Genomic DNA, 25,939 nt, shown 5'->3' on the forward strand with positions numbered 1-25,939 from the left:
CTGGCGTCAGAGGAATAAGGCAACAAGCTGCCAGATCGCCCTTTATGAAGCCCCTGAACGACTGTGGGATGAAGATGGTGATCTAAGGGGATGATGTGACCCGTTGGTACCCACAACTCAACGAAACCGGCACCACAGAGTCTCCTCTGGTGTTTCCATTCCCTTCTTATCAAATCCCCCCACACGTCCTATTTCACAAGCCTGACGACTCTGCAATTACTCTGTTTTTTCAGTTAGACTTTACATTCTACTTGATCTAAAACATTTGGTGAGTCCTCCTTAGACATGCTTATCAAACAAAGCTAATCTCGCACACACAAAAAAAAAAAAACATTTTCAGAGGAAACTAACAAGGGCTTTCAAAATAACGGATGGATTGTGTTGGCATGAAAGTTCATTCGCTTCATGTACTTTCAGGATGATTTCCAACTCAACTGCAAACCAAGGGGAGCTCAATGTTACCAAGCATCGTACCATCTGATGTTACCATGGTTACCACTATCAATCCAACCCACCTGCTGGTGGCAACCCCAGGAGCCTCGGCTCTAATCCAATCCCTCCCGTCCAGAACTCGGGTCTGACCCGAGGGTGACCCAGTTTAAAAATCTGCCACAGAGCCCTGGACGAGCTCATTAACCCCGCTGCCTGCTTAATTGCCCTTCCGCTGTATGCTAATTTCATTAAAGCAATCTGAGCTTTAGGGACATTTCTTCTGGCAAAGGGACAGTAGGTGAAAGCGCAAGCACCAGGCTCTTATGACCTCTATGCAATAAGATTAGCTTTAGTGTTTACTGACGCCCTGTACAACCACTGGCCAACACCTAAACATGGGCACCAGGCCAAGGGGTAAAGTTGATGCTTAACACAAACCATATTTGTTTTTCCACTCTATGACGCTTCACGAAACTTTGCTTAAGTGACAGTGATTAATGCACCTTAAAAACAGGGCAGAGTTGCAAAAATAAATGATGTATTCATGCTTTAGAAGGGCACGAGCTCAGATTTGAAGTGTGATATACTTCCAAATTAAGGGATAATTCCCTCAGAGTAAACATTCTGTCATCATTTACTCACCCTCATGTTGTTTTAAACATGTTTGACTTTCTTTATGCTGTAGAAGATATTTTGAACAATGTTTCAACTGTATTTGTCCATACAATGGAAGACAATGGGGTCCAAAAAAACATTGGGTGAAATATCCATTTAAACTTTATAGAAAGTGCTGAATACAACATTTAAGACATAAAACCTACAGACCAGCAGCTAAAGAAATGTTCAGATCGGTGGGATATTCCATCTAAAGCCATCTTTTTGTAGTCTACAGGTAAAGATTGTATAAAATGCGACACATCTGCAACACACTTGTTTATGGGGTCTTGCAGCAGACAAGCGACCACAGATCTTTCTGAGGTGGGAAGTGAAACGAGCGAGACTGTCATTAAGCTGTCATATATCGACTGTACTCACCAGATCCCACCCGGGATCTATGCACAAACCCAAACACAAAAGCACAGGGGATGAAATATGTGACCACATTTTCAATTTCACACAAAATGGAGAGGCAAAGCAGGCTAAAACCGAGCAAAATGCTCCCTCTGTAGGCCAGAGGGAGAACTGCAGAGGGAGAACTGCATCAGGGAAGCAACTTGTTTCATGAAAGGTCAAAATTATGACATTTGCAGCCTTTGACCTGCAAAAATAAAATGTGTGGTGGACTTGAGGACATATTGAGCAGTGGAGCTCATGGGAAATCAGGGTTTGAGTCTGTCCCTGGCCATGCTATTCCTCCCTCTCTCCCCTTGATTTTCTGTCTTCTCCTACTATAAGAAAATGAATGTAGCATCAGACAAGTTTATTAGATGTGTGTGATATACTAGTGTGATTATACTCATATTTTTTGGTAAGTAAAAATAAAAATAAAATATCCCTTTTAATATACAAACTAAGCCGTTAAAAACAAATAAACAAATTAAATAATTGACTAGAAAACATGGTAAAAAAAGGATAAGCTGAAGGATAATCTTCCCAAACACCTTGGTGAAGCCTGGCTGTTTTTCACAGCCAGAAAGGCGGGGCGAGGGAGCAGATCACAAACAATTATGCAGTCACTGTTGTTTGGGCCCCAAATCAAAAAGGCCAGGAATATTTCCGGCCATTTTGCTGGAGTGCAGAGATTCTTTGAAAGAACAGGAAGGGAAAGCAGAGTTTCCCACAGGCTGTCTGTGAGCTGAGCTCTGCAGCATTCTCACTCTCTCTCCCTCAAAACAACAGCTCAAAGCAGCAGTCGCGTTACAACAATGTGAAGAGCTATTGTGAGAGAGCCTGTCCTTCTGTGGCCTGCCCACAATTACTGTGACACCAAAGGTACAGCAGCAACACGCTAACACACTCAAGAGTATAAACCACTCGATGGGTGGCTGCACCAATACATGTGTGTGTGTGTGTGTGTGATTAAGTGATGATAAAAAAAAAATATATACAGTAAGGCAGAGGTGAACATGCCTAGATTCGTTCGATCTGTAACTCTATAACGTAAATAAAAACATTAAACTTTTATTACTATTATGATTCTTTATTAAATGTATGACATGTTTGTGTGATCATTTTTTGTATGACTATTTAATATACAACTCAAAACTGTATCTGTAACTTCATATAATATATATATCAGGGGTTTACAATCTTTAAGATGCCACAGACACCCATATATGATCAACATTTAAAAGGCATCTGTACAGTTTTCTTATAAAAGACCCAACCTTAAAAGTTAATGTAATGTAAAATATTATTTGGTGTCTATTAAGTTACATTATTACGTTTTTTTTTCTACTCATTATAGTGCTGAACTGTTATAGCACTGTATTTATTTATTTACCCATTTATTTTAATCTAATTTAATTATTTTTTACATTTACATTCTCTAAACATTTACACGGACCCCCTTTAGCACAGTTGTTCTCAACATTTTTAACTCCAAATCCCCCCATTGTCCACAGCAATATTTACAGGCCTAAGCCAAGCCATAGATAATATATTTCAGGTCTACAAGCTCTAGACTTTTCCAGGTTTTTACAGACACTGGGAGTCCTGTTCTTTTTTTATAGGGGTTTATGTTGAGGGGTTGAATTTGAGCAAGAAATATCTTGATTCTCAGCGTATTTTAACACTTGTTTTGTCTTGAATATGTGTAAATATATAGTCATCTTGAGGCCCTCTTGGCAGTTTGCTGGTTGAAAAACCACTGCCCTGGTGCTGCCTTGTGGTCCCCGTTTTAAAACCCCTAACTTTTTTTCTACATAGTTTTTTAATTTGCAACTTCAATTACAGATGTACAAAAACAGTTATATTTTGAGTTGTATATTAAAGATTAGATTATTCAAGACTATTAAAAATAGTTGTCCTAGATTAGAAATTGATCAACATAGTATCCCATTATTGCTAATAAACACTCCACCAGCCTTTATATGGAGATGTAGGCCTTTAGTTCCATTAGCCAGTGGTGGGAGCGCCTGCATACATCAATGACTCTTACCCAGTCTTCTGTCATTTCCTTCCCTGGGTACAGTATGACTCTGAGAAAATGGGAGAAGTGCGCTCTGAAACACCTTAAGCCTGTGAATGAACATTCAGAGTGATACACACACACACACATTCAAAGCGCTTACCTAACGCTGTGCAGAAACAATGTCCAATAGTCCAACTTCCTTGCTTTGTCCCCCCTCCCCAACTTCACAAGCGCTCCCAGACCTCTTTCTCTTCCCCAGTCTGCTCCCAGCAATTACACTGGAACGCGCACACAAACACAGGCCTGCGCACAATTCACGCTATACAGGCTTCATGCAAAAATTTGTCTTATCTGCTAAATAAGTCTTAAGCATCGCCTGGCACAAGTCCCATCGCACTGCCGCGCTAAACATGTGACAAATGGCTGCGCATTGGTGCCAAAACAGTGACAATGACTAAGAGGTGCACCGACCCTGAGACGTGGCCTCTTTCGTGACCCCCAGCCCTCTCCCATGGGCCTACATCTCGTTTTTAGCCACAATGTGAGTTTTCTCTGATTGAAATGCACTTTGACCCCAGAGCACAGCAGTACCATGGGGTCCCCCAGGGCCTAGAGTCTTGCCATTAGGAGCTGGGATTCAGTTCTCTGGTTTGTGTTCAGTCTAAAGGTGCGGCCACATTTACAGTTCCTCTGCAAAATTTTGTGGGCCAAATCCAGTCATTTCGATCCATGCAATCAGGAGGTTTGTGCGAGTGCAAAAAAATTCCCCACACAGATTTCCCTCGTGTTCAAGTTGGTCAAACAAATTCTCTACGTTCACCAAAAGAAAGCTGCTTTAGTTTGACTGCTGTGTGAGCTGTGCTTCATAGCTTGCTACACTATTCCTTGACCTTTTTGCCCGCACAATCTCACAGCAAAGTACCTTTCAACCGCTGTTACACACGGGCAAACATAAACAAACTTGCATGTTAACTCCCAGCCAGGATCTCACCTACCTGGAATCCTTATGAAGGACCAGCCGTGTCTTTGCTGCAGGGCCATGACGCCCCCTGGGCTCTGCGGGAGGAAGGCCTGAGAGCGCTGAGCCCAGGCGCAAGCCAGCTCGGGGGATCCGTACAAGAAGCACTGCTTAGCAATGAGACTCCCTCCATCGCGTATTAACCTCCATTCATACTCCGCACTGCGATCCGCACAGTAGCGTTCCATGGGAACTGAAGTCACCTAGGGAATGAAGAAAACTCCTTAGTCAACACCTACAAGGTTGTTTACACTAACGCATTTTCTTTCTCCCAGATAATTGTCATCTATTTCCCAACTCAGTCTTTTTATCACTAAGAAACACCAAACAAATTGGACCTTGAGGGGGGAGAAGAATCATTTCCAGTTGTCGAACGTGAACACACACACACAGGCACGCACAACCCTGTCTTTCTGACATTTTGTCCGAACCCCGCCGCTCTGGCAGGAAAGCGTGGCAGAGGTCAGCGGTGCTAACAGCGCTAACAGGCCTTTGAGTAACAGATGACCATTTCCTGTAGCGATTCACACCGCTCACAATCCCTTCCACTGGCCATTTCTTTTCTCTCCCTCTCCTTCTCGCTTTATCCCTCTTTCAGCTTTATGGAGAATTTTATGGCGTGCTGACAAGCGGATGATATTATCTTCCTTTCATTCCTTATCTCTGATGAAAAACAGCTCAGCTTTGGCCAGGCTTCCAGTTTTGTAGCGAACAGCTGACCAATGGGAGCGCGAACACGCAGATGTGGCCATAAAAAGTCAACGGGTCAAGAGTCCCTCATGAATAAAGAGAAAAAAGGCAACTAATCTATCTTATCACTTTCCCACAGTGCCCATATGCCCCTGGTGCCTAGGGGCCTTTGCCAACGCAGTGCCAATTCTCACAGTGCGGCCATGAGGCCAGACACAATCCCGACTCTCTGGGCTGGGATAACACAGAGATAGCCTCACATTAGCCAAGTTAACAGCAGATGTTGGAGGAAAAAGAAAACAGTTCCTCATACGTGACTAAACCATTAACGTCACGGATATGTTTCAGTACAACACACTCACTTATAAAAGATTAATATCTCGACTTGCTTAAGTAGGACGTTTTCCTGGGTCAACATCGTTTGCTGGTTCGGGAACAGCATTCCTATCTACCAGATTTTTTGGTTATTAGGTTAGGCTTAGGGTTACGGTTAGGCTTCAGTGCTTGAAAATGCTTTTGATAAAACTCTTCATAAAATCATCTTCTCTGGTTTAAAGGGTGGATTATGGTTAGGATTAGGGATAGGAGAAGTCAAGAGCAGTGGTTCAAACTGGGAAAACAAGGAAGAATTTTAATTTTAATTTAAAAAAAATAGAACACAGAAAAAAGAATAAGAATAGAAGAATTATAACATTATTAATTATATAAATTAAATCATTCATTATAATAATGATAATAAAAATAAGTAAACATGAGTTAAAGCAACCAAAACATAAGTAAATAAACATAATAAAACAATTACAAAATAATTAATGACATTATTAATTATATAAAATAATAATTATAAAAATAACTACACCTATGATTTATAACATTATTATAAAAATAAAACAATTACAATAAATTACCATTAAGATTGACTGATTAATCTCTATTATTATTATTATTAATACAAATTATTTATTGGTTAAAGTGAGGTTATTTCAAGATTTAAACTGATAATAATTATACGTTTGGCTAGGATTGTTTGATAGGAATGTTGATAGGAACCAGCAAACAATGTTGTAAGTCTTGACTACCACATTCCCTGCGGTACCAAAGATGTCACTTCACAGTATCTTCAGACTATCCCAAAGTTTGAGACCATCCCAAATGGCGGTGTGGTTTTTGATGGGCTGTGTATTCACAGCCAGAGAAGCAGCCCTTAACCAAGACCTCTGATTTCTCACTGGTGGCCTTGTGTTGTTTGGTTACTCTCCACCGGGGTCATGATCAGCTGAGCAGAAGATCTGTCATGGGGTCAAAGAGGATAAATAAACCAGGCCTGTAGTGAGGGCCACACAGAGAACAGGGCTTTCACTTTTGATCATAAGTTTGTTTCTGAGACAGCGGGAGATCCCTGTCAGCAGCTGACCACCCTCAGTAGAAATCCACGCTGATGAGTTTCTGACTTTTGCCAAACGGTTGTTGGATACAGAAAAAAGAGAAACTGCATTTAGAATCCTGGATTTATTTCAAACCGCTAAACTGAGTGAAAGTTCTGCCAGTTAATATGGTCTACTAGGCTGTTTTTGAGGGAAAGGTTGTGTGTTTCTCACCCTGGGTGTGACGGTGAGTAAAAACTTGGGTGGTTGGGTAGGCTGGCACGGTCTGAGCGTTTTAGTCGATGAGCGTCTGCTGTGGATCACCACATCGGTGTGACAGATCGGCGAAGACCCTGTGGACGTGAACACTAAATCCTACAGGAAAAGAAAGAAAAAAATCAGTATAGCATATTACACCCTAACTAAATCACATACTGACAAAATGTCAACACGTATTACTGAGTGTGAGAGGATTGCCCTTTTTCCCGCACAGCGCTTGAATTTGTCAAATAGGAGTATATGGGCCTGCAGCACCTCCTAGTGATCACTTTACTCTCTACAACGAGTTACTCCTAATCTAATGTAAACCCAACTCCCATCTCATCAGCTCCATTTGTCAAGAGGTCACACTGAGCAGAAGTGATACCCTAAATGAGACCACAGTGCTAACAGACGTCCAGACGGGGTCACAGTCAGAACTACGGCTCTAATGACCCACATGAATCATAAAGACCAGCCTATATATTTGCCTGTTTCCTGTCTGCATCCACAAAGTGACAAGAATAAACAGACATGTCAACTTCATTTAGAGGAGACTGTGAGCTAATGATGGATGAGGTGTGAAAGACACGTGATGAGAGAGAAAGAAAAGAGAGAAAGAGAGAAAAGAGAGAAACTGAGAAAAGAAAGAAAGACAGAAAGAGTGGTGCTGTGTGGCAGCCTCAGCAGGAGTGCTCGTGTCGTGTCTCGTAAGTGACAGCGACCGTATGAACACAGATGAGCACTGAGATCCTCACAGCACTGCTGCCTGCGGCTGCTCACTGACTCATACAAATATATCAAACGCTAATTACCATACAACAACACACACAGATCATCAACTTCTGCACAGAGGTTGTTCCCTTGGCTCACATTAAACACTGAGCTTGAGCAATACATGATTACTTACAAACCACAGACTGCCAGCTTATAAAAGTTGGGACATTTTGAAATAATATAATAAAAATGAAGAATCTTAATTCTCTTTAAACTTTATTTAATTGACTAAAGCACGAAGAAAAAATGTCTGATGTTTTCACTGGCCAAATTAATTGTATTTTGTAAATATAAAGACATTTTGATGGCTGCAACTCTCCATAAAAGTTGGGACAGAGGCAAAATTATAGTGTAAAGATTATCCAAGTTAAACTGTTTTGAAACAGTCCACAATAAGTAGGTGAATTGGTAATAGGTAAGTGGATCGTGTTTGGGTTTAAAAGGAGCATCCACCAAAGGCTCAGTCTTAGCCAGCAAAAATGGGTCATTGCTCATCAAATTTCATGAGAGAATTATCAAACGATTCAAAAATCACATTTATCAATGCAAGATTGCAAAGTATTTAGGGTCTTTCACCTTCTGCTATACATCATTTTGTGGAAAGATTCAGGGAATCCAAAGAAATGTGTAGGGCGAGGCAGCAGACCTCCGTTGAATATGCGTGATCTTTGAGCCATTGCATGAGAAACCATCAATCCTACCATGTTAAATATAGCCACATGGACTCGGGAGTTCTTTGGAAAACCATTGTCGCTTAACACAGTCTGCCGCTGCATCAAGAAATGCAACTTGAATCTCTGTTACGCAAGAAGAAAGCTATGCATCTGTTCAATGCAGAGAAGCCGCCGAATTCTGTGGGCCTGAGTTCATCTCAGATGGTCTAAAAGAAAGTGCTGTGGTCAGATCCACATTTCAGCTTGTTTTGGGAAAAAACAGGCATTGAGTTCTCAGTCCCAAAGACGAAAGGGACCATCCAGACTTTCATCAGCAACAGGTCATGGTATGGAGGTGCAGCAGTGCAAACAGTATTGGTGACTTGCATTTGTGTGAAGGTACCATTGAAGAATACAGGAATTGTACTGCCATCTTATACTGCCATCAAGATGACATCTTGCTTGGGGACCAAGACAATGCCAGGCCTCATTCTACTCGTTCTACAACAGAGTGGTTTCTTACACCATAGCGTGGATGTGCTTGACTGGCCTGCAAAAAGTCCATTTCTGTCTGCTGTTGAAAATATATTGCCCATCATGAAAAGGAGAATCAGATAACGATGACCACAGACTGTTGAGCAGCTGTCTTGTATCAGGTGAGATTGGGCAAAAATTCCACATGCAAAACTCCAACAATCAATATCCTCATTCTAAAACATTTAAAAAGTGTAATTAAAAGGAAAGGTGATATGACAGTGATATTACATGCCACTATCCCAACTTTTTTGGAGTGTGTTGCAGCCATCAAAAACAATATTCGTTTATATTTACAAAATACAACTAAGTTAGTCAGTACAAAACATTGTACAAACATTCTTTTGTCAGTAAATAAAGGTTAAAGATAGTTAAAATCACAGCAGCTGTTCTGGAATTGGGGTTTTACATTTAGAAACTAGAAATCAGTTTCGCTGAATTTGCAGTTTGCATCTTGGTTTACAACTCAAAATCACAGTGTGTTGCAATATTTGGAGAAAACTGAACAGCCCCAGATTGAGTCTGGGGGAGAAAATGGTTTAAGATTCTTTACGAGTCTACAGCAATGCTTCAGAGCGTTCGATATGGGCCGGTCCGCATTTCCACATGGGGAGCTGATTGTTGTGGTGTCGTGTTCCCCATCCATGCCCCAGTGGAGCTAGGAGACGCTTGTGTGGTATAAAAGCTGTAGTGGGAAGTGGATAATATTACACCTCAGTCAGCACCATCTGAGCACAGCTTCCCCTGACCGTAGCCTGAACGCACGCCAGCGCGCCAAACTACAGGTTAACCCCTGCAGCTGTTTGGCCTCCGGGGGACGACACTGTAGCTTCTGGACTGGGACATCCAGCATCACTTCCTCTATCGTCTTTCCTTTCCTCGAGAATCAGTTTGGACTTTTGATATTCCCATCAGCATTTGATATACAGCAACATTGGAGTGTCTCGTGGGTCAGTGGAAATAGGTTTCCACAACGAAATACGAACCCTTGGCGCTAACGAAAGATGAGGGTCATTTAATCTGGTTCAGTGGGGTAACCCAAGGCAGGCGTAGACCTGCACACTCACACACAAAAACTCAAAAAAAGTGAACGCAAGAAATACGATGAACAAAGAAAAATGCCAAAGTTTGTGCAATCAAATCTTTGGAAGATATTCAGTTTTGTGCGAGCATGTTAACTAAACGTCCAGAAGCAGAACTGTTCCACTTTGTCTTTTGAGTCATGCCTGAGAAATAACCAGAACCTATTATTTTTGGACATACATCTAGAATATATGCCAAAAAAAAAGTCACACAATGTGCTTTTGTATTTCACTGCTCTGCTTTTCCATTGTTTTTCTATGTAAACGTGTTAGATGGACATGTTTGAGAGATGCGTTTACGTCTTGTGCTTTGTAGCGTTTCACGGTCTCTCGCGTTTAAGTTCAAGTCAAAGTAATTCAACTTTTAAAAAAACGTTTCTTTAGACACTCCATAGACTGTAAAAAAAGATGGACGACGCCCCTTCGCTCTCTTCCATTGATGAGAACTGAAGCCGCCAGTGTCCCGATATGGCGCTGACATATTGGAACTTGAGTCTGCGCAGTAGCGATTTCGGGACCAGACCTGCGCAGTAGTGAGCAGGAAGTAAAGCCGCGAAATCAACGCTCCGCCCTCACTCTCGCAGAATGCACTCAGGGAGAGTGGATTCTGCACACTTTTTAAAAAATTGATTGCAGTACGACAAGAGGCTTGTTAAAATAAAGTAAATACAATTTCCTCAGTCCTCCGAAGATCCCGAAAAAAAGTCTGTTGGTGTTTCAGTGACTACTTCGCTCAGAGAACCTGTCAATCACAGCTGTCAATCATGAAGTTACACCACCGCATCACGTAACTAACTAAAAACCAACTTATTTTTGAAACAGACACTTGAACTTACATCAGCGTGATAAAAATGACAGCAAATGAAAGAAACCACCTTTGGAAAAAAGATATTTGAAGTGTATTTATATTTAATTGTTTAGTTGGTCTCACGTCCCGTTGAATAACACGGGGAGGCGGGGCTTATGAACTATACTAGGACCAGTCACCGGGGGGCGATCGAGACGTTTTGGCTTCACTTTTCAGGGCTTGTGCGGCACGCTTGGTTTTTTCCCATTCCACTGCCCTGTGTCTTGTGTTTTTCCATTCCACTGCTGCTTTTCCTTCAGTAGCAGAATACGGTTGTCAGTCCTGTATTTGAGTCCTTGATATGGTTACGTTCAGACAAAGTTCAGTTATTTACAGGAGTGACAATCATATTCTAGAATTAATTATATTTTTTTGTGTGTGGTTTCAGTAACTTACAGCGACGGAGATATGAGCTGTGTGTCATCTGAAGGTTTTAGATCAGTCACTGTTCTCCGGCGGAGCTGCTCCCGTCAGTTTTGTGTTCTACGTGCAACTCAAATGCTCAACTCTACACTCAGATATAAAAGCTGCTGTAGGTTAATGAAAATTGGACTCTTGTCGAGTCAAAAGACTTTTCAGTTTTATGGACATCGCCACCTTTGTTATACTTTGGTCACTGTCGCTTTGGTTACCGTTAAGAGAATATGGGCTTGACTCCTGTTGGACATTCATACAGACAGTATTCGAGACGCTACTGTAAATAGTGAAAATGTGAATGGGACATTTCAAGACTCACACCTGTAAGTAAATGCGGTTGTCAACCCCAAAAATTGACAGTGTAAACGTAGCCAAAAGAAGATGATAACCACTAGGCATATAGTGATGAAGGCCACTGGTACATGTGCTGTCATATGACAAAGCAAGAACGATAAAAAAGAACGACAGAGCTCACCTGTAGAACAGGACTGCTGTGGACGTTTGGGAAAGACGTTGGCTTGTTGAGCCACAGGATGAGATCTCTGCGTGAAAGACACAGCTTGTGTAACCAAGCTCTCCCTTTAGCCTCATTCTCCTGCTCTTCCTCTACATCCCACAGACGACTGTGGTGGAGCCGGTATGCTGATTTAAAGGACAGATATAGGGCTAACCATCTGAGAAAAGAGGAAAAGAGATTTTATTATCTAAACAGCTATTAAGGAATCAATGCAGTAGGAAACGATGAATGTACTGAATCCCACACCTAAATCTTACCTGAATGCACTGGGTGATGCATCCAAGTGTGAAAAGAATTAGATTATTATTTATATATTCAGTTCTTATTGGAGTCATGGATCCTACCGGATGAGAACGTGCTTGAATAATTTAATTTATTCAAGACATCCACTGGTTAAAGGGATAGTTCACGCAAACATGAAAGACCCCCTGTGGTGAAAATCAAGTTTTTAATGTTGTTTATATGTCTATGTGGTGTTTGCTTTAAAGACAAACCATATGCAAATTCATCAGACAACACAATTACTGAGTATCCCAGTATATTTTTCTGTTGACATGAAAAATCTTTCTCCACTGATGTTGTTCAAAGCGTTTGTAAGGATGCTGATTTTTAGAAGGCAGCTGTCTGACTCAGAGATGGGGAACGGAAACATGGTTTGAGAAACATTAGCAACACATTATTAGCTGTGTAAACCACAGTCAAGCCAAAGGCTAATCACATTAATTACCGTTTTGTGTCCGACAGTGTAGAGAGCGAAAAATAAAACGCATTTCCATTCTGATACATTGACTTGTAGATGAGCCTGAATAATTCACTCTTCCACTTCTTCTGGTTCAAACATTTATGGCTGAATTAAACCAGTATTTCCACTTGCCATCATGTAGCGTTTACTATAGTAAAGTTGACGAGTGGATCAGGTATTCTGAGCTGGTGTGAGTGAGTGGAGGCGGGGACTAATATGCATATTCATGGATACATGTATACTAAATGAAGCAAGGGTGCAGAGTTACATTCGATCAATGAGTTTTAAGGCATAAAAAATATAGTAGTCAATATTTTGTATGCCTTAAAACTCATCTTTGATCGCCAAAATGACATATTTAAAAAAATATATCGTTAAAATAATTTCTTCATGCCTCAAAATAGCTTAAATACAGAAATACAGAATACAAAAGTACAAAAGTACAGAATACATGCCTTAAATACAGACTTTAACTGTCATCATTTTCTTCATCCTCATATCATTCCAAATCTGTATGACTTTCTTTTTTTGTGGAAGGTCATACAGGTTTGGAACGACATGATGACAGAACTTTCATTTTCAGGTAAACTATCCCTTTGAGTCAGAGAAAGGGAGTATTTTAATATATAATAGTTCTAACATGAATGTTAAGTAACTGACCTCACTAGAGTCCCCTGAAGCATGATGTTTGACATCTCAGCAGGAGACACATCGATGAAACGCAGGAAGGAAAAGCTGCTGCTTTCATCATCAGCTGTACCAAACATGCAGATGATCAGAAATAAGAGTGTAAGTTTTGTAATGACAAAATTTAAATATAATTGTGGAACAAATAAAGAGACTCACTTTTTCTGTGAAACAAGGACTGTTGAATGTGTTGTGTGGAGAACGGAGAGACTAGAGTCTGCTTCAGCCTGAGGAGTGAAGAGAATGAATAAATCAATCTAATAAATACTTGTCGAAGCTATTACACGTGTTGTATAACAACTTTTGATCGGAGATGGAATCAACAATGCCGAACAGTTGGCGGCACCAATCCTAATGGTCCGTTCACACCAAGATCAATAAATATAACGGTAACTATATTAGCCCACAATAACGTTGTGTTTATTATAATTACATTCTGCAGTTATGTCGTCTGCCACTTTAACTGTTCAAGCTCGAAATTCTGATTGGCTGACAATGCTTTTATCCTTCATCTGCTGGAAAACAAATTGAAAGAGATTCCATTGATAATGTCGTTATTGTTATAATTATGGTATGGACTTCTCTAATCTCATTGAATAAAGGCAATTTACATTATATATTATAGTTATTGTCCTTTGTGTGAACAAGCCTTGAGGGAGGAACAGTAAACCTGGAAGCTACATGGAGATCAACTCACTTAGTCTTTCCTAGGTCAGAAGTGCGGAGGATGGCATGTCGGAACAGGAACTTGGACATGATGAAGGGCTTCAGGGACATGTGGAAAGGCGAGCGTATTTCCTGACGCTCAAACAGGTCTGGGTGGTTACAAACCTTTTAAATTTGTGAAAAACACTGTGTTTAAAAACTGCAGCTCATTACTATATGTACAGTGAGTCTGAGAGGACAAACCGGTTTTAAAGTAATAGTCCACCCAAAAATTCAATTCTGTAATCATTTACTGAGGTGTAATGTTGTTTTAAACTTGTATGACTTCCTTTCTTTGGTGGAACATACAAATTTTTTTTTGAAAAATGTTGGAAAACCAAACAGTTTTGGTTTCCATTGACTAAATGGAAGTCAATGGGAACCAAAGCTATTACCAACATTTTTCTAAATATCTTCTTTTGTGTTCCATTTTTGGGTGAACTATATCAAGCTGATAAACCCAGCCTCACCTTCCTAAACTGCATGACCAGGTTCATGAGGCTGCTGGTGGTGTTGTGGGCCTGCTGGGCCGTGCCCATTGATGACTGCAGCAGGTCCTCGATGGAGATCTTGTTCTTCAGAGCCTGGTAGAGCAGCCGCTGTCTGCTGGTCAGCTGGCAGTATGTCAGGATTTCAATCTGAGATTAAATAAATTAATATCACATTATAGAGACTAGGCATGAAACCACAAACCATAATTCTGTCTGAGATACTGTAGGACTGTATCACCTTGTCAGAGAGCTCATTCTCCACATCCTTCTTGATTCTGCGCAGCATAAATGGTTTTAGGATCATGTGCAATCTGGACAGCTGGTCTGAAAGGGGTAAACCATCGTAAATTACATATATTGGAGCATGGGCAACACATGAAGACATCACTTGTTCAGTATGAGTGCTGCTGTTTTAATATTAATGCAGTATTAAATAAATAATTTTGAATAATTAAATAATGATGTTGCCTTGCTGCTTAGGACAACGTAGCTAAATGATAAAACATACAAGCAAAACCTAATAAAATGATCAAATATGCCAGCAACATGCTAAAACATGCAAGCAATTTGCTAAAACATGCTAGCAAATAGCTAAACCTACTACCTATGTGCTAAAACAAGCTAGCAACCACCCAGAAAATCCAAGCAATCTCCCAGAGCGTCTGATCTGATCTATAGATCAGATGATAAACTGGATAGACTGGATGAGGAAGGCCTTAAAATCTTAGAACTTTTAAAACTACTTCAAACTGAACACCTTCAAAATTCAAGCTTTTTAAACTACTTCAAACCTTTCCATGCTCTCCCGGCTTTATCAAACCGGCTTTCTTTTTTATTTAGTTTTTTCACATAAATTGTTCAACCCTAACACATATTTTAATCTCCCTGGAGATAAAATGGACAGTGAACAAAATTTGTGATAATTGAGTTGACTGACTTTCATCAATAGCAGATTTGTTCTCAGCATGACTCTCGATGTCCTTGGAAAACCACTCGTTGAACTCCTCGTGAGAGTCAAACAGAGTCGGCATGATGAAGTGAAGCAGGGCCCACAACTGAGGGGAAGAACAATAGCGTCATGTTTTTATGTGGTACTGCACTCGCAGTCTCACACACGTGGACTCTCAAACAAGGTCTCGCATGAATGCACTCACCTCTGCCATTGTGTTCTGGATTGGTGTCCCTGTTAACAGGAGGCGGTTCCTGCACTGGAACTGAAGGAGAATCTTCCATCGGACGCTGTCAAGAAGAACCAGACAAAGCTACTAAGACCTCCCAAACAAGCAGCAAGCTGAGGTTAATGGAGAATATAAAGTCTGCATGACAACAACACTCAATGCTGAACTCTGAATACTACAGGGATTCTCTTCAGAGCTCACTTCTCAGACTTGGTTAAGTCTTTCATTCATTTTGGGGACTTTAGAGACTTGAAAGCTCAAGAAAGCTGCTCTGACACCCTGTCGAGAATCCAATTGGGCAATAAATCATGTTCCACCACAACAGAAGCTGCTGGCACATGTGCTGTCATCTCCAGAGAGGCACAAACTCACACTCAGAGCTCGAGAGGCCCTCATTCTCTGAAGGGTTCCAGTCCAGACATAGTGTTACTGCACTGACTATGAGGATGGGAATATGGAAAATCTGCACCAGTACTGGAGACTCTCTGTAGCATCTGGAGCTTTTTATAAGCTCGTTTTCCCTTGTTGAAAGGTTCACTCAAGGATGCGTATCAGTTAGACAACCAGATTTTCACATTTTGGAGCTATATTTGCAAGAAAACTAGCATATATTTGGCCATTTTAAGACTTAAGATTCATTCATTCATTCATTATCAGCATGAGTTGATAACCAGTCTGTGTGTGGCCACTTTACGGAAGGGGTAATGCCAGTGTCAGTTCCAAAACATTTAAGTAAATACTGTGTAAAACAAAGTTTATAGCTAGTTAATATTCTATCTGTAATGGAACTGTATTAAATTATTATTCTGTATAGAAAAAATTTATTTTAAATTGTAATAATTTTTTTTTTTTTTATCAAATAAATGAAGCCTTGGTGAGCATAAGAGACTAATTTTAAAAACATTACAAATATTACAGATCCCAAACTTTTGAACGGCAGTGTAAATGTATGTATGTAAGTGCTAATCGAATGCTAATTACCTGGTGCTGCTTTTCAGTGCCTGGGCCTCATCCAGAACCATATACTGCCATTTCACCCTCTGGAAATACTTCACATCCTGTACCACCAGCTGATAACTGGTGATGACCACATGAAATGGTGCATTCTGGGTATACAGAGTTTTCTACAGGAGCCAAACATGGATAAAATAGGGTTGAAGTAGTAGATTTAAATTAATCTGATATATTAGAGCAATATTCTAATGAAAATGCTTACCTGGCTCCAAAATTTTCTAATAACTTTACGATCATGAGGGTTCCCCCAGTACGGTAACACCTGCAAGAAAGAATGAGACAAGAGAACAAAAGAAATTTGAACATTTTATAACATTTACATTTTAAATACACTACCGGTCAAAGGTTTGGAAACATTACTATTCATAATGTTTTTGATAGAAGTCTCTTATGCTCATCAAGCCTGCATTTATTTGATCAAAAATATAGAAAAACAGTAATATTGTGAAATATTATAAAAAAAAAAAAAAAGTTTTCTATTTTAAAATATAAAATAAAACTATATTTTAATTGAATGCTGAATTTTCAGCATCATTACTCCAGTCTTCAGTGCCACATGATCCTTCAGAAATCATTGTATTATGCTGATTTATTATCAATGTTGGAAACAGTTGTGCTACTTAATATTTTTTTATAACCTGTGTTACTTTTTCAGGATTCTTTGATGAATAAAGTTAAAAAAAGAACAGTTTTTATTTAAAATTGAAATCTTTTCGTAACAAATACACTACCGTTCAAAGGTTTGGGGTCAGTAATTTTTTTTTTTTTTTTTTTTTTTTTAAGAAATGTATACTTTTATTCAGCAAGGATGTGTTAAATTGATAAAAAAAAGTTACTGTAAAGATTTATATTGTTAGAAAAGATGTCTATTTTTAATGAATGCTGTTCTTTTTAACTTTTTGATGAGCATAAGAGACTTCTTTCAAATACAAAAACACAAAAATAGTCAAATTTCCAAACGTATGATTGGTACTGTATATACATAAACTTTTCATAATCTTAACCTCATTACAAAGTGTATAATGTAAATTATTCAGGGCTCAACAATAAGCATGGACCGACTGATCCGGGCAAGAATGAGCAAGTAAAAGTGTATGCATGAATTAACAGCTTTCATGAAGTTAAATTATAGCTCTATTATTTCCAGTTGCATTACACAAATTAAAAATTTTATAAATTATTTGTTGTAACGTTTTTTAATAAAGAAAACTAATGTTTAATGAAAAACATATTTCCCTCTGGCACACAAAAATACATTGCTTAAAATAAAGTGTGGCAGGGCCAGGGAAAATATTGGCAGGGCAAGTTTAAATCTGAACTACTGGCCTGACCAGCCAACAAAAAGAAATAATAATTATTCAGCCCTGATATTCCTCAAGTTATTCTGGCTGGGATTTCGGATACAGATGATTTGTGAGATTCAGTCTGACTGGCAGGAAATGAATATTTAGGTTGCTGATATTACTATAAATGATACAACACTGCCCCCTAAGGATTACAAAAATCAAACCAGAAATGCAATAATCTGTCATGCGTTTCCTTACAGCAAAATATGCAAAGGCTAAGAAAAAACACATTTTCCATTGTTCTGAAAATAGACGTAGTTCAATGGGTTTATAAAAGGTTTGAGACAGTGACAGAGAGACAGAGCGGTGAAAAGGATTCCACGGCTGCAGGTGTTTCCCTGCACAGCTGCCACACTCACCTTGAATTTGGCGACAAAGCGAGAGAACTCCTGATGCCAGTTGTTGAGTGTTGAGGCAGGGGAGATGATCAAGAAGGGTCCCCAGATGTTTTCCCTCTGTCCGATAGAGCACACCAACACAAAATAATCCCAACAGGTGCAGGCGGCAGAGGGGGATGGGGACGGAGATGGTGGGAAAGAATGAGAGAAGAGAGAGAGAGGGGGTCAAAACAGGAAACAACTGAAGAACAAGGTAACATGCTAACATGGCTTCCTATGGGCCCACAGCGCTACGCTTTCATATAAAATCCCGAAACTCTGTATCCTCCTCTTTTCGCAAACCCTGGAGGTCACAGAGGGCAGCGGAGACAGCTGGAGGGTTCACATCGATGCCAAAGAACTGATTTGTGGTGTCAGGGGCTTGTTTGGGAGAAATGCATATGATAGCACAGGAAAGCAGAACAGAGAGTTGTTTTTTTTTATATAACGCTGGTGTCATATTCCCAAAGAAATAAACTTGTTCCAGATTTTCAATCTGAGAGCCTAGCGATTAGGAAATACAGTATCTTTCATGTGAAATCTGTTGGCTAGAAGATGATACAATAGAGAAGGAGAATGTTTTGCAAACCCTGTTATCATGCCATGTTGTGCTAATGATAGATATATCTTGTTATTAAATGTATCACATCTTGATATTTATGTATTTGCTCAAAAATGGTCTGAGAAAAGTTATTTGTATAATTAAGATTTGTAAATGTTTTACTTTTTTATCATTTGAGAACAGTCATCATTATGAAGTCCATAATACATTTATAATCACAAACACAACAATGCACTACGCACACAAATCAAACACACATATACACACACACACACATATATATATATATATATATATATATATATATATATATATATATATATATATATATACACATTTAAAAATATACATGAATTAATATTTACTAATAATACAATATATAATGTTTAAAATGTCTTCTAGGAAAGCCAAGTCGAATGTCAAGATTTACAGTGTGTAACTACTACATTTTCAGTCTGTTCATCACACAAAGCTATAGCATCGCTTCAGAAAACTTGGAAAGTCAATCCTTACCTCTGCCAGATGAGCCAGTAAAGCTATGCTCTGGACCGTCTTTCCAAGCCCCATCTCATCTGCCAGAATGCCATTAATGCCCTATGGGAGACAAACAGAAAGAGACATAAATCATCCCAAAGTTTGGGGTCGGTACATTTTTTTAAAGACGTTTTTCAAGACCACATTTATTTGATCAAACATACTAGTGTAGTATTATGAAATATAAAAAAAGGAATAACTGCTCTCAATTTTAATATCCTTTGAAATGTAATTTATAATGTGTATAATGTAATTTAATGCGATGACGAAACTGAATTTTCAGCAGCCATTACTCCAGTCTTCAGTGTCACATGATCCCTTCAAAAATCATTATAAAATGTTGATCTGGTGCTCAAGAAACATTTCTTATAATTATCAATGTTGAAAACATTTGTGGTCCTTCATATTTTTGTGGAAAATTTGACATTTCTTTGATGAAGAGCAACATAAATCTTTTGTAACATTAAAATGTGTTTTTACTGTCACTTTTGACCAATTTAATGCATCCTTGCTAAATAAAAGTACTCGTTTTAATTCATTAAAAAAAAATTTTGAATAGTAGTATATTAAGAAATAAGAGAGCATTAAAAAAAAATCACCTGTTCATAAAGATTGGCCAGCCAGTTCATGCCTTTGAGCTGGTAGCCCTTAAGCTTCCCATTGAACATGGTGGGCTGGGGAATGTCTTCACCTGCTTGAATAGATGGGTTTGATAAGCTGTAGCTCTCGCCGAAGCCAGAGCCAGACATGCTAGCCGCATGCAGAGAGGCGCAGCGACTGTCCTTTGCTTCCTCGTCAAACAACCTGGTCTACAGAACAAAAAGAGGGACATTATAATAATTCATTTCCAGACAAAATTCATGAGGGAAACATGTATGATGTAATGCGAATATATACCATATAATTCCGACTAGCACTTACTCTAGCCTGGTGGATCTGGTACGCCTCTTTTGCATTTTTAAGAGCCTGAGACTTGTAATATTCACTATCTGCAAGAGGGAAATATGGAAACCACATGATTCTGATATACATTTCCGTAAGTTCCACGTAGAATGATCCTTTAGAGATCACTTACCATAGTCTTCCTGGCCGACATTGACCATAACCCCTCCACCGATGTCGATCTGCCGCTGGGAGGTGTTGTCCTCGAGCTTGCACAGGATCTCCTCCTGAGTGTCGTCTCCCCCAGCGTTCTGCTTGCCCCCCATGAAGTGAGCGTACAGTTCTGTCTGGGTGATCAGGAAGTTCAGCTTCCTCTGCTGACGCTTAGCCTGATGGGACACACGGGAAGAACTGTCAGGATGATGCTTTAGGAAATGGTTCTCAGCGGAATGTGATTTTTAGCGCATATGTATCAATACCTCCCGCATCTCCTCGTCCAGTTTGCGTTGCTCGAGAGCCTCTTTCTCAGCGCGCTTGCGGTGCTCCTTCTCCACCTTCTCGTACTTCTTCCAGTACAGCAGCATCTCTTTGGTGAGCCGGCGGGCCCGTGGTAAAGTCTCTTTGCAGTTCTTCTGCGCCTGGATTGCAGCCCTCCGGACCTCACGCATACACTGGTGGGCCAACTGGAGAAGTGTAAAAGCACAAAGACTTAAACATCCACAAAAATAGACCTTCTGAGACCATTAGCAAAAATAAACTAAAAGTTACACTAAACTAAAATAACTAAAAATATCCTGTCAAAATCCTAAAACATTCTCTTTATTTTCCAGGTTTAAATACAATGTTGAATTCCAGATTTGTAATGTGGTCTCAGATGTTTTGACCACACTATACATTACTGTTTAAAAGTTTGTGGGTCAATAAGATTAACACCTATATTCGTATGCATTAAATTGTGACTTAAAGACATCTATATTGTTATAAAAGTTTCAAATAAACACAGTTCTTTTGAACTTTCTATTCATCAAAGAATCCAGATTTTTTTTTTTTTATCAGTTTCCACAAATGTTTTCAACATTGATAATAATAATAATAATAAAAATATTGAGCACCAAATCAGCATATTAGAAAATTCAGCTTTGCCATCACAAGAAAAAAAAATTACATTTTAAATAATTTTTTATCAAATAAATGCCGCTTTAGTGAGCATAAGAGACTAACAGATCACAAACTTCTAAACGGTAGTGTATGTAAAATACAAGCACCTCTTACCTTTCTGGCATTGGTTAAAACAAAGTTCCTTGCCGAGACTTTCTGTTTAAATGCCTGAAATGAGACAATCAAAATTTAGACTAATGCATGAACAGAAGAAATCCAGGGGATTGCAAATTATCGACCAAGAAAAATGCTTGTACCTTTGGGATTTCTTTTTTGGCAATCGTGAGCCAGACTTTTCGTCTACGAGCATTGAGCTGCTCGATGGTTAAGTGCTTCTTTTTGATCATGGGAAGAGGTGCATCATGTGAAAACTTAGCAAAAATTTTAGTAATGTGCGCCCGTCCGTCCATGGAGAATTCCTCTCCCCGTTTCTTCTTCTTTTTCATCTTTTTTAGCTTGGCTACAAAAGAAGAAGGATGAGTATTAGGATGACCAGAAAACTGTCATCCTCTTTTGTCCTGTAGGCTTGGCTTACCCTTACATTTCTTCTCTTCCTTGATTTTCTTTTTCTTGAGGCCCAGTAGGTGGCGCTGCTGCTCGTAGAAAGGATCGTGAGTGGACAAGAGGCCAGTGCTGTAGTGTTGATAGTGCTGCAGCTGTGAACACAAACACACATTACCAACAGTTTCCATGAAGCTATCTATGCGGGGGCAGCTGTCCCAGGCTCAGCGAACACGCCGTACCTCTCTGTCAGAGTGGAACTTGCTCTGGTGGAGTTTGGTGAACTTGTGCAGGCGCAGCATGTCCTGGAGCTCTTCTCGTGTCATTGTAAAGTCAGAATCATCTGAATCAGTATCTGAATCTGTGGTGTCATCGCTCAGCAAGATGCCCTGCAATTCACAAACATCAGACTGCTTAGACATGGACATAAAGTAGAGACACAATTAATTATGAATGTGTGACTTGAGAAAAAAAAAAAGGAAATGTAATATCTCAATATTGCGAGTTTATTCATTTAACTGTGATATTACTCTCACTTTCTCATAATTTCGACATTTAAACCTGCAATTGTGACTATATTTTTTGTAAAAAAAAAAAAAGTTTTTTTTGCAAAGTGCCTTTTCTTTACTATTTTAAATTTTATATCACAATTACCAGTTTTATTTTTTACTCTGAGGCAGAAACAAGCTTCCATTGAGCAGGGGTTGGATTTGGATAAAGCATTTCCCAGAATCCCTGTAGTTTTTTTTTATCTATACATACCTTCAGCCATTTCCTGCTTTTCTTCAGTTTCGAGAAGTTATACAGACCGGCCTTGTCACTTTTGTGCTCTGAGGAAGACAGTTTGGGGTTAAAGGTGACTCATTAAAAACTTTTACCCCTAAAGAAATGAAGAGTACTTGGAAATCATACACACACTGGAATGCCTCATGGATGCCACCCTTTTGAGATCACATGACCAGCTAAATACTACTCACTTCATCAACATAATGAGATTAAATGTAAGACAGACTGCAATACTTCCATATATATACAAAAAAATACTTTGAAGAAGAGCTTATGCATTCTTATGATATACAACAGATAACTTTTTTATTTGATGTATTGTACCTTGCAGCACAGCTCCGTTGAGAGTGCCACACTCCGTCTCTCCATCTCTGCAGGAGTCCTTGGTCTCGTCCTCAAGGTTGATGTGATCTTCTTTCACTGCCAGCAGTGGGTTAGACGAGGCCAGAGAAGACCCCTCGCCCAAACCATCATCGCTGTCATCGCTTAAACAGAGAAGCACACACAAACACAATCTTAAACAAACCTACAGTGCAGCGGTTCCTATAAAAATCGTCCATTAGCTAAGCTTTTGGCTTTAGGAATTATGGAAAATGGAGAAAAACAAACAACAAACTAGCCAAGAATCCCAAACAGGATTGTGACATTATAGTTTCTAAGGATGTTGTCGAGTCACAGAGGTAATGTCGTGACTCAATAGACAGAAGGTCAAAGAGGACTGAATTACCTGGAAATGTTCTGGTTAAAAACAGCAGCAGTCTGCCTTAGAAAGGTGTCTAGGCGGAGGGATCGTTCAAGGTACTGCAGGTGAAGGGGTTTGGCCAACTTTGAGCAAGTGGCGTCTCCCACGCCATCCTGCTCTGAGGCCATAGGCAGAGGTTAAAAGAGCCTGAAATGGCGATCACTGCATAGAAGACACAGAAAGTTGGTTGGTTAACTCTAAATGAGATTATGAAGGTCACCTGAATGCTTTGAAAGCTCTGAAGGTGGAAACATAACTGTGACCAAAGAGCAGTACAGTACCTTTGGAAAGCGAGACTTCATATTTCACAATTTTAACATTCAGTGTCTCACAAATGATAAATCTGAAACAGAAAAGGATGTGATGTTTACTTCAGCATTTACTGATGAACACAGCATATACATGTGCTCTTCTATAGACATGATCACTGTAAGATTTATGGCACATTTACAATAAGACTGCATATTAATATTCAGATCTGGATGACAACAATTTTAGCAACTGTGCATTTTGCAGAACGTGAGACTGACAGTGGCTGAAAGAGAATGAAGTGGATTGAGATTAACACAGCTGATAAGTTTATTGATAACATACTGAAATGTAATAGCGAATTTATTCCATTGTCACAGCAGGATGTGCCCTCTGTAGGGCAGGAGAGGTGCTAACCAATCTGATAACAGCGAGCCTTCTGAGGTTCAGAATCAGCTGACCACAAGCTTGTGAACTGCTTTGTTTGCTGTGGGCTTTTCAGATGTGCATGTGTTTACAGTCTTCAGTGTCACATGGTCCTTTAGAAATCATTCTTCTTCAGAAATCATAAAAATAAAAACTTTTGAATGGTAGTGTATCTACCTATGTAGCCTTTAATGCTTACGTCAGCTTTGAGGCCATCTATATGATTGTAGACTCCTAAAAGTAGACTAAATTAACTTTTATCAGATACATGTTTAAAATAGTCTTGTCCTTCAGGAAAACAGACATTGATGACTGATCTCTCGTTTTTGAGAATGAGAATGTCGAGTGTCCCCTAAAAACACCTGTAATGACTGACAAACAGCACATCATGTTTTGTGGCTGTGGTGTAAACTAAATAATATTTGCGCATTTTAAAATGGGACCAGCACTTTTAATAAGTCCCATCCTGCTTTCCTGTTTTAATAGAAAATATATCAGCATATGAAAAGAAAACTTCACTCGTCGTCAAGTGAGTCAAGATGTAACAGATGTTGCGACAGATCTTTTTTCTGGGAAATGGATCATCATCATACAATAAATGTAGTGCGGGGGTTCTATTGATTGGTTGTTGACTGAATGCAAATTTGCAGATGACTGTAAGAAAGGGGGCGGGGTTTAAGCTTACCAAATGATTAGAGAGATCTGGCATAAATCAGCAGAAAGTACACAGGACAAAGTTGACATTTTGGTTTTAAAAAAATGTCGGCATGAACTGAAGATTCACCCTATTTTTCAAATGCATGTTATAGATCTTATTGAGAGCATGCCATATGTTTTTTTGGCATCGTAATGTTCAATCAAAATGTCAACTGGATTTTCTGGGGAAAATTGCAGACATCTCATTGGTGATGTATGCAGGACTTTTCCAATGAATTAGTCCACTTTAACATGAGCTTGCAGGGACGTGCAACGCCCACAACTCAAAATGCAATCAAAAACCTATGCATATATTCAAGTCCCTGCCCAACATTTTTTACTTTTTAATAAATCGTTACAGGCAGATGTGTCACAATACAATAGAAAAGAGTTTAATTGTGACTAAAAAAAATAAAACTTGCATGGATTAATGGTTCATATTAATAAAATCAATAACATGTATTTAGAAAATAGATTGAATTTCAATTTCATGCTGACTTTAACGACTACTTGACTCTTTCTCCAAACCCCAAATATTATTTCTATAAAGAAATGTGCATCGTTTTTTTTTTGGCAATGCATCACTGGAAATGGATTTTTACACATTTAAAATATAGTAGTAATTAATCCAACTGGAAATTGAATGCAATAGACGATATTAAACCTCTTATAATACTGGTGTATTAGCAGAGTTTGAGAGTTCTGTATACATAACTATAGCACTGACACCACTAGTGTTTTTAGTGCCCCCATTTAACCATTTCCTGAAAGCAATATAACACATATACTGAAGCAATGGTTATGACGAGTTACAATTTGTGAAACTATTCTCATCTCAATAGTTTGGCAGATCATATGACTTTAATACCCGGGGAACTATTTGTTACACCACCCAATACACGCATGTGTAAATACAGCCAAATACTCGTCAATTTTGATTTCTTCATTTGCGACAAACATTTATAAACCTAACGCACACTGATGACGATACGAGCGTAACCTTTTATACAAAGAGGAAATGTATAGCGGCGCAAGGTGTCTCAACACACATTATAAAAACCGGGTAAAATTACTGTTAGTGTACACAATATAATCGACAGGCTTTTATGAGTCATATCTGACTTAGCTTAGCTAGCACATTAAGCTTGCTAGGTTTAGCTAACGCTAAGCGTTTCAGCAGCCAGTGTTGCTTGTTAATCTA

The 25,939-nt window shown here is 39.2% G+C and overlaps 1 protein-coding gene across 5 annotated transcripts in view; it reads right to left on the reverse strand.

The window, feature by feature from the left end:
- The window catches only part of ino80 (INO80 complex ATPase subunit), a 38,700-nt gene that overhangs the window by 12,139 nt on the left and 622 nt on the right, over positions 1 to 25,939 (reverse strand). For 2 of the 5 annotated variants that reach the window (XM_082147470.1, XM_082147469.1), the window contains exons 2-27: positions 23,649 to 23,710; positions 23,353 to 23,529; positions 22,950 to 23,110; positions 22,602 to 22,669; positions 22,082 to 22,228; positions 21,874 to 21,994; positions 21,596 to 21,798; positions 21,453 to 21,506; positions 20,660 to 20,863; positions 20,374 to 20,569; positions 20,220 to 20,287; positions 19,898 to 20,107; positions 19,278 to 19,358; positions 18,185 to 18,280; positions 16,682 to 16,741; positions 16,447 to 16,589; positions 15,442 to 15,526; positions 15,225 to 15,342; positions 14,526 to 14,611; positions 14,267 to 14,434; positions 13,789 to 13,922; positions 13,251 to 13,318; positions 13,065 to 13,158; positions 11,621 to 11,819; positions 6,812 to 6,952; positions 4,501 to 4,726 (exon numbers count right to left, since the gene is read on the reverse strand). In XM_082147470.1, the coding sequence (XP_082003596.1) occupies positions 4,501 to 4,726; positions 6,812 to 6,952; positions 11,621 to 11,819; positions 13,065 to 13,158; positions 13,251 to 13,318; positions 13,789 to 13,922; positions 14,267 to 14,434; positions 14,526 to 14,611; positions 15,225 to 15,342; positions 15,442 to 15,526; positions 16,447 to 16,589; positions 16,682 to 16,741; positions 18,185 to 18,280; positions 19,278 to 19,358; positions 19,898 to 20,107; positions 20,220 to 20,287; positions 20,374 to 20,569; positions 20,660 to 20,863; positions 21,453 to 21,506; positions 21,596 to 21,798; positions 21,874 to 21,994; positions 22,082 to 22,228; positions 22,602 to 22,669; positions 22,950 to 23,110; positions 23,353 to 23,495 (3,274 nt within the window). In that variant the 5' untranslated portion in view covers positions 23,496 to 23,529; positions 23,649 to 23,710. Of the gene's footprint in view, positions 1 to 4,500; positions 4,727 to 6,811; positions 6,953 to 11,620; positions 11,820 to 13,064; positions 13,159 to 13,250; positions 13,319 to 13,788; positions 13,923 to 14,266; positions 14,435 to 14,525; positions 14,612 to 15,224; positions 15,343 to 15,441; positions 15,527 to 16,446; positions 16,590 to 16,681; positions 16,742 to 18,184; positions 18,281 to 19,277; positions 19,359 to 19,897; positions 20,108 to 20,195; positions 20,288 to 20,373; positions 20,570 to 20,659; positions 20,864 to 21,452; positions 21,507 to 21,595; positions 21,799 to 21,873; positions 21,995 to 22,081; positions 22,229 to 22,601; positions 22,670 to 22,949; positions 23,111 to 23,352; positions 23,530 to 23,648; positions 23,711 to 25,939 lie in introns of all 5 variants that reach the window. The other 3 variants (XM_082147468.1, XM_082147467.1, XM_082147471.1) reach the window with 3 other exon arrangements.

The sequence above is a fragment of the Leuciscus leuciscus genome (assembly GCF_965113295.1).
Source record: "Leuciscus leuciscus genome assembly, chromosome: 19".
Classification (NCBI taxonomy): domain Eukaryota; kingdom Metazoa; phylum Chordata; class Actinopteri; order Cypriniformes; family Leuciscidae; genus Leuciscus; species Leuciscus leuciscus.